Source organism: Danio rerio, chromosome 9, assembly GCF_052040795.2.
Source record: "Danio rerio strain M-AB ecotype USA chromosome 9, GRCz13ab, whole genome shotgun sequence".
Classification (NCBI taxonomy): domain Eukaryota; kingdom Metazoa; phylum Chordata; class Actinopteri; order Cypriniformes; family Danionidae; genus Danio; species Danio rerio.
In genome coordinates this window covers 44,343,304-44,352,500 of record NC_141029.1, presented here as the reverse complement: position 1 = coordinate 44,352,500, position 9,197 = coordinate 44,343,304, and the positions used below count along the sequence as shown (strand labels likewise).

Sequence of the window (9,197 nt, the reverse complement as noted above, 5' to 3'; positions counted from 1 at the left end):
ACATATTCAGTGTCTTGTACTTCACTAAATGCAGTGTAGTCTAACTTTATAGTAGTTTTCAAACCGCTGTGCAAATATAGAGTTGTCTTGAGCATTTTTAGGTAGTGTCACCAAAATCAGACTTTTTTGTATTGGAAAACAATTACAGAGTTAGTAAGTCACAATGAAAACATGAGAAAGCCATTTGACTATCTTGTTCATAAACAATGGTGTCAGGACTTTTCATCTTGATGACACTGACACTTTCATTGACATCAATACTTGCTTTTGAGGAATGAGCTATATACAATTTGTGGAAGCGACATGCTTTTGCAGGTTATCATCTAGGTTTTGCAATTTGTACTAATTGTTTCGATGCATCAACTGCTGTGCAAATGTAAATATTGTCATGAGAAATGCACCAAAGCCACTTAAAAAACTGCAATACACAAAATTCAGATACCTATGCAGAACCAACAAATAAAAGGCTTGTCTGACAAAATATAAAACAAATTGTCTGACCTGAACACCGTGTCTAGCCCCCATGTGATAAAAAGAGTTTAAATCATTTCTAAATACAACCTCTCTGAGACCGACAGATAAAAACAGAGCTGGCGACCAAAAGAAAACAGACTCCCTACATGCACAAATAATGAATTACACAGAACATAATTACACTTTTAACCTCTTGCCTTAACGGTCAAATCACATTCTTATCTCCAAAACCAGACAGAACTCCAATACATGCACACACCCGAGGACTGTATGGAAGAAACACAAAAGCAAAAGTAATCAGGAGATTTAGTACAAGTTTACTGTGTGTCAGTAAGCTGTAAGCATGCTTGTGCAGTATTTACAGTAGTTATAATGTTGATGTGATTTTCTTTATATCAAGCTTAAAAGAGTTCTACAATCTTCACACAATATATTTTTCTCAAGCAAGATAAATGTTTTGACCCATGAAGTGCTCTAGGAGATTGCCTTTGGATTTCATTGCATTATTTGCATCCACTTTTTTTTAGCCATGCCCTTATGGATTTAGTGTCTAGGTTTCACTTATACTTCCTTTAAAGGTGAATCATCTTTCTTCTCTAGATAGACACAGACCATCTATTTGAAAGTGCAAGCAAAGCAGTGAGTCACTAAAGAACAAATCCAGTTCCAGTAAGTGTCATGGCCACACTCAGGGTTATCGCGTTTGTGGAAAATCCAGGAATAACCATTAATTTGGGGTTTTAAAGTTTCCCATGCCTGGTCATTTTTCCTTTCTAAAATAGTTAAATAGTCTATTCTATTTTAGGATGAAACAGCAATTTTAAAGTTATAGGTCATTCACTGACAAATATGTATTCATTGGATTATTTTTAAGATAAGAGGTTGCAAACAGTTTATGTGCTACATTTAAAGAAACAAACTCAATTTAGTAATGTTCAACTTAATTAGTTTGTTTAAATCCAGCCCATTAATTGTTTGCAGCCACTTACCTTAAACAATTCTGAAAAACAATAAATAATTTTTTCAGTGTTGTCGGCTATACTACAGTTTTTATCTGTCGCTTTGGAGCGTTTCTCACAACACCTGTGCATTTCTGCACAACAGTTAATGCATTTTTCAAAACAATTACTACAAACTGCAAAACCAGCTGATAACCTGCAAAAGCGCGTCACTTGCTCAAAATGGATAGTTCATTCCTCAAAAGCAAGTATTCATGTCAATCAAAGTGTCAGTATCATCAAAATGAAAAGTCCTGACACCATTGTTTATGAACAAGATAGTCAAAAGGCTTTGTCATGTTTTCATTATGACAGTTTAAATGTAAATGTAAATGTACTTTGGACATTTTTTCAATGCAAAAAAAGTCAGATTTTGGTAAAACTTCGTGAAAATGAATAAACAAATCAAGATAGTACTATACACTATTAGCCATCCATTTGAAAACTACAGTAAAGTTAGACATCACTGTATTTAGTGAGTGTATGTAGTACAAGACACTGAATATGTATGTTTCACATTTTTACTGCATTTGCTCTTTACAATCATAATTTATTCACAGCATTGTGCAAAATAATAAACACACCCTTATTCACAACAAACATAAACTCCCTTTGGGTTGAACTGTGCACAACTGTACACAATATTGCAGTACATACTGTATTGGACCTGAACCTGCAACATACACAAGTCTGTAAATCATTCATCAAATTGTTTAATTTAAAAGACATTTTCAGGAAAATAAAGTTAAATTTTTTAAATATTTTTATAAAGTTTGCTTGACCGATTTTGACATCAAGTTCAACATTTTTGTATGTAATGACTCAAGTAATGAAATGAGGACTTTTAGTTTTATATAGAATGACTATTCAGCATTTACAAGTTTAGGTAATTTTGACTGACATGACATAAGCAAATGATAATGTTATAAATAGCAGAGAGTTGAATGAAAGCAATGGATGCATGTCCGAAAGCATTTGCAATTTGTTGAAAGGAATGAGAAACTGTTACTAGGATGTGCACAAATGACTAATTGTTTTGAGAAATGCATGACCTAATGTGCAAATGTAAATAGTGTTGTGAGAAATGCACCAAAGCGACTGAGAAAAACTGCTACAAAAAATAATGATAATAATAAATTAATCACACCAATGATTTACTGAAAACTGATAGACTGAAAACCAACGACCTCTCAAATAGCTTGTTTATTAAAGTGAATCAAAACTAAAGCATGACCACCGTAGTTCGAATGCCACATGATGAATGACTCATTTGAGTCAATTAAAACGTTCAACACAATAAGCGCAGCACGATTCCCAAATGAATTTGTGACTTTTTTTTATTTATTTATTTTTTTAGATAATACAATAAACAGTTGAAGTCAGAATTATTAGCCCCCCCTCTTTATTTATTTTCTTTCCCAATTTCTGTTTAACGGAGAGAAGATTTTTTTCAACACATTTCTAAAAATAATAGTTTTAATAACTCATTTCTAATAACTGATTTATTTTATCTTTGCCATGATGAAAGTAAATAATATTTCACTAAATACTCTTCTATACAGCTTAAAGTGACATTTAAAGGCTTAACTAGGTTAATTAAACCTTTAAATGTTTTTTTTTTTAATTCAAACTGCTTTTATTCTAGCCGAAATAAAATAAATAAAACTTTCTCCAGAAGATAAAATATTATCAGACATAATGTGAACATGTCCTTGCTCTGTTAAACGTAATCTGGGAAATATATATATATTTTATATATATATATATATATATATATATATATATATATATATATATATATATATATATATATATATATATATATATATATATATATATTTATTTTATTCATTATAATTCAAAAGGGGGCTGATAATTCTGACTTCAACTGTACTAACCATAATTTATAAGCTACCTTCATTAGCTATCTACTTACAAAATGAAAGTAAAAAACATATATTTGAAAAATTTAATGACTGACTAATAATAATAATAATCATATTATTATTATTATTATTAATAATAATAATGGTAGCACTTTACAGTAAGGTTGTATTAGTTAATGTTATTTAATGTATGTAATATGAGCAAACCATAAAGTAAAACATTTTAAAGGATTTGTTCTTACAGGATATTGTTCATTGTTAGTTAACTCATATTGTGCATTAACTAACATTAATAAGCATGGATTTGAAGATTAATAATTCATTAGTAAATGTTGAACATTGATTAATAAATGCTGCACAAGTATTGTTCATAGTTCATGATAGTAGATACACTGATGAAACATTGTTAAGTGTGACAACAACAACAACAATATAATAATAATAATAATAATAATAATAATAATAATAATAATAATAATGAAATTTGTAAATAAATTAGTTTACTACGTTGTTGTTTAGCGTTATGTTTTTAGCCTTATTATTTTATTTTTGGCTATTTATGTTACCATTGTGAAGAGTAAAACATCTTTGAAACGTTTGAAGGAATTTAATTTGCTCCAGTTATGCATAAATGCCTCCAGTTCCTTCTTTCCCTCATCAAAAGTAAAATATTACAAAACAATTAAAGCCGAATCGATGAAAATGAATCAGAACCATAAACACTCAAGGCTACCACGACGGGTCGATCACCCGGAAGTACGTGACATTGAATACGGCGCAGTCAATGAATACTTGGAGTAGTTAACTACTGTTTGAAGCCACAGACTAAAATAAGTACAGCACACACACTTCTCCATATTACTCTGGAAGCGTGTGATTGCCTCGCCTGCTGGAATGGCTCCATACCTGAACTCTTCATGCAAACCGCTGCTTCTGCTGTCTCTTTTTGGAGTTTGTTTCGCGAGATTTGAAAGATGTGAGTTATATTTACTTTATTCATTATGGTTATTTTAAAGTTGCTTTTAAAGTTGGAGGGAACATGCGACTTCATCAAGTATTTAGTTCGAAATGCATTGTATACCTGCTGTTTAAGAACTAAACTGCGTTCATTGTATTTCTGTATTTAAGTAATGCGAGGAATGGAAGTGTTATAATTTAATATATTTTCGGACCGGTCACAACTTAAGACTCGCAAACCCCACTATAGTTAAGGCTGAGTCTAATGACGTAATAATCACATTTTATACGTTTTTATTAGAGCTAAAGCTTCTTTGAGTGTAAAAGGTTAAAGTTATAGCTATATTAAATCACGCCTATTATTGTTGATATTGTAAGATTGCATTATATTTACTAGGCTTGTTATAGTACAAGCCCTGGGTGCTTGCTGGCTCAAAACTTTCAGCTGAACTTTGATTATTAAATCCAAAACAAACACAGGCTTTTTTGTCAACAAAGGCTGTTTTTACAACCACAGTTTCTCAGGGAAATTCAAGGATTGAAGGATTTAGGGGAATTACATTTCAATAAGCATTTTGTGCCTGTTGGCATAAACAAGGGGTTACGTATTTGGAAACCGCAATTCAATATTTGATTTGTTGTTAGGTGTTATCACAAATATTAGCCTATTTTCACATTATTTTTCTGTGACTCCAAAAATAATTATCTTTTTTTAATACAAATTTTAATACCTACTTTATAATAAAACTTGTTTTTTTATGCAGATTTTATATTCACAAATGTAAATTTTCAAATTGCGAACCAGTATTTAGCATTTATTAAAGAGATGATAAATTACTTACAATTCCAGATTCACCTTACTAGGAAGCAATCAAAACTTACAATTTGTACGACCTTTAATATGTATAATCTATTAAACCTCTAAATTGCTGTTATCTTCTTATTTTGCCCTTATCACTCTGTTTCTTTATTATATATCTTACTTCAGACAACTTATGGATATATATATATATATATATATATATATATATATATATATATATATATATATATATATACTGTAATACTGTAATATGTAATATATACTACATATATATATATATATATATATATATATATATATATATATATATATATATATATATATATATATACATATATATATATTTTTTTTCTTTTTTCTTTTTTCTTCTCTATTATTTCTCTTGTTTCTCATTCTTTATAGGCACCATTGTAAATAATCTAATAATTATTATTGTAAATTATGTGTTCAAAATTTATCTTTCTTTTATACAATAAATGTTATTAGGTGTGTTTAATCTCTGCAATGCAAACAAATGGCCTGTGCCTTTTTTTGACCATATAGTTTCCCTATAGTTTTTATGCATTTTATTTATTTAATACTATTTAAAGAATCAGATCAGAGTAAAAAAAAAATACTAATAATTGTAAATGAGATACAGAGCTCAACATATAAGTACACCCCTCACAAATCTCTCATTTAAATGAACATTTTCTATAAGAAGCTTAACAATATTATATGTGTGCATATACACAGGGTGTGAATTATACAATGAAGTTCAAGGGGGTTAACTTTTTTGGCAATGTTAGTTTGGTTAATACTTGCTCCAATAATCAAATTTATATTTTTATTTAAATGACATCTAATTTAGTAATATGACATAATTAAGTTGTCTGTGTTTTGAGGGATATTTAGTGAAACACAACCACTGCTTAACTATTTCAGAGGTTACTGTAGGTAAAACTACCCTATGTATAATCTGACTTTACTAGAAAAGCGTCTTGTGATGCTATTATGTATGAATCCCTGGTATGAACCATTGCTGTTATCTGGTTGGTATGAACCATTATAGGGGTGGTCAAAAGTATATTTATATAAGAAAATGTCTCAATCAGGTTTTTTGGCCCTCTAGTCCGAGTCATTTGATTTTGAGTATCTACTGATATCAAAACCTGATGCGATACTTCTATATAACATAAAGAAGAGAATTAAGAAGAGAGAAGAAACCGATCTAGGATGTTCCTCATTTTTTATTTAATTCACCTTATTTTAACATTCAACAGCTCTGTTGACAAACAGAACACTTCTGTGAAGTAGCTTGAACAATCAAGTAATTGATAACATAAATTCACTTCACTTATATATATATAAACATAATAATATAAAAACAAATAGCACCTTAATCACCTTAAAATACCGGACAGGCAATCCCTAAGTTTACATATCTCACAGTTAACTATATGGCAATGTTGTCATCATCAACTTTAGAACTTCTTCAGACCACAGACATACTCGTGCTTTCTGCTTCAAGCTACTTCTGGGTTCTACTTTAACCAATAGCGTCTCTGCAACAAAGTGATGTCATGCAGCACACATTGCTGTTCATATCTCCTGATCATGAGGTAACGTCCGATTCCGATTAAGTCTGAAACTGTGTGATCGGGCCTGATTTCCAATCATGTGACCGGATCTGGAGATCCCTAATTTATATTATCTATTATTTTATTTGTTATTATTATTATTATTATTATTCAGGATACGGATCTTAGAAAGCTACTTCTTCCTATTAAAGGGCTGACCTCCCTATACATATATTTTCAGTTCCTTCAGGGGTTGATCAAGTGTTAATTGGGGGTTCAATTCCTCAAATTTGTACACCCAAATTTATATATTAGAGAAAAATATCAAACAAACATTTAAAAAGGGCAAAATTCTAGAGCAGGGGTGTCCACACTCGGTCCTGGAGGGCCGGTGTCCAGGAGAGTTTAGCTCCAACCCTAATCAAACACGCCTGAACCAGCTAATCAAGCTCTAACTAGAAATACTAGAAACTTCCTAGCAGGTGTGTTGAAGCAAGTTGGAGCTAATCTCAGCAGGACACCGGCCCTCCAGGACCGAGTTTGGACACCCCTGTCAGAGAAGCAAAAAATAATACAATTTTAAAGTATTTTTTTCCAATATTTCTCATAAATTTCAATGAATTATCTTTTTTATTTCTAAAGATGTTCGGTAATTAAAATATTATTTTATCAAATATATCCTTTTAATGAATATGTGTTGTTAAAATGCACCAATGCATTCCATGAGAAATGGATATACAATATTTTTCTTTTCAAAATGGGGTGTACTCATTTATGTTGAGCCCTGTATATTACTGTACATGAATGCCTCCAAATGTATGCAATAAATATAACTAATTAAATTTTAGATATCTATGATTTCATTTAAGCAATCAATCCCTTTACAGTTCATTAATTACATTTTTTACAGGGATATTTTTCCCCCTCATTCACAAATCCTTGATTTTAAACCAAATATTGTATTATTTAAAAGGCTATATCATTACCATTTTTGCCCTTTTTTCAGACAAGAACAAATGTAATTCCAAATCTAATATAAACAATTGTGAGTTTTTGGATACAGAGACAATTATAGATCTTATAACGGTTGGTATATAACAGCAGCAATATGTCATTACTTGGTTATTAATGCAATATTTTCTCAAAACCCAGCCGTTGATGCCACAGCTCTTTAATAGGTTACACATGGAAAGCGCTTATGCCAAAGAAATGTGTTTTGTTCTTCTTGGCTGGAGTCCATGCATTGTGAACTTTTAGACCTGCTTAACTGCACCAATCAATATGCTGGCTCTCTATCCCTCATAAATCTCTTTAGCGTCTCTGAATGCTTGGAGGTCACTGTCTCAACTCAACACTGTTGCTGTTATGATGAAAGGATTTGTTTTAATTAAATGATCTTTAAAAATAGATTGCTGTATGTATCGGGGATATGAAATATTAATGCTGCAGAAATCCGGCTTGTGTGTGTGTGTGTGATAATATTGTCTAATGTGCCGGTTTGACTCACTTGTTTCATTGGGCAGATTTTATTTTGACTTCTAACACCAAAAAAAGATGTATCTTTCATTTAAAGAATACAGGGTAATTAATTTTTATCTATTTTGTTGTAATGCATTATGGATTATTTTAATAGCAAATTTATTATTTATATTTGACTGAAAGAAATGGGTGTTTAAATTTTCACTGTTTACTTTACAGAAATGGGGTCTACATGTATTGACATTGTGATACAGTATAAACTCACCTGCCACTTTATTAAGTACACCTGTCCAACTGCTAATTAACGCAGATTTCTAATTAGCCAATCACTTGGCAGCAACTCAATGCATTTAGGCATGTAGAGATGGTCAAGACGATCTGCTGCAGTTCAAACCGAGCATCAAAATAGGGAAGAAAGGTGATTTAAGTGAATGAATGTGGCATAGTTGTTGGTGCCAGACAGGCTGGTCGGAATATTTCAGAAAATGCTGATCTACTGGGACTTAGGGCTGCTTGATTTTGAGAAAAAATCATAATCACGATTATTTTGGTCATAATTGTAATCACGATTATTCAAAACGATTATCAGTTGAAGTCAAAATTATTAGTGCTCCTGAGAATTTTTTTTAAAAATAAATATTTCCCAAATTATGTTAAACAGAGCAAGGAATTTGAACAGTAATAGAAGAAACAGTATTAAAACAGTAGATTTTTTTTTCTTCCGGAGAAAGGCTTATTTGTTTTATTTTAGCTAGAATAGAAGCAGGTTTAAATATTTTGAAACCCATTTTAAGGTCAACATTATTAGTCCCCTTATAAGCAATATATTTTTTGATTGTCTGCAGAAGAAACTACTGTAATACAATGACTTGCCTAATTACTCTAATTATGCCTTTGAATTGCACTTTAATCTGAATGCTTGTATTTTGAAAAACATCTAGTTAAATATTATGTACTGTCATCATAGCAAAGATAAAAGAAATCAGTAATTAGAAACGAGATATCAAAACTATTATGTTCA

The 9,197-nt window shown here is 30.8% G+C and overlaps 1 protein-coding gene and 1 long non-coding RNA gene across 4 annotated transcripts in view; one reads left to right on the top strand and one right to left on the bottom strand.

Moving 5' to 3' along the window:
* The window catches only part of LOC103911686 (uncharacterized), a 42,445-nt gene that overhangs the window by 11,938 nt on the left and 21,310 nt on the right, over nt 1–9,197 (bottom strand). The window lies entirely within an intron of this gene.
* The window catches only part of tfpia (tissue factor pathway inhibitor a), a 63,905-nt gene continuing 58,824 nt past the window's right edge, over nt 4,117–9,197 (top strand). For both annotated transcript variants that reach the window (NM_182872.2, NM_001309803.1), the window contains exon 1: nt 4,117–4,334. In NM_182872.2, the coding sequence (NP_878292.2) occupies nt 4,253–4,334 (82 nt within the window). In that variant the 5' untranslated portion in view covers nt 4,117–4,252. The remainder of the gene's footprint in view (nt 4,335–9,197) is intronic.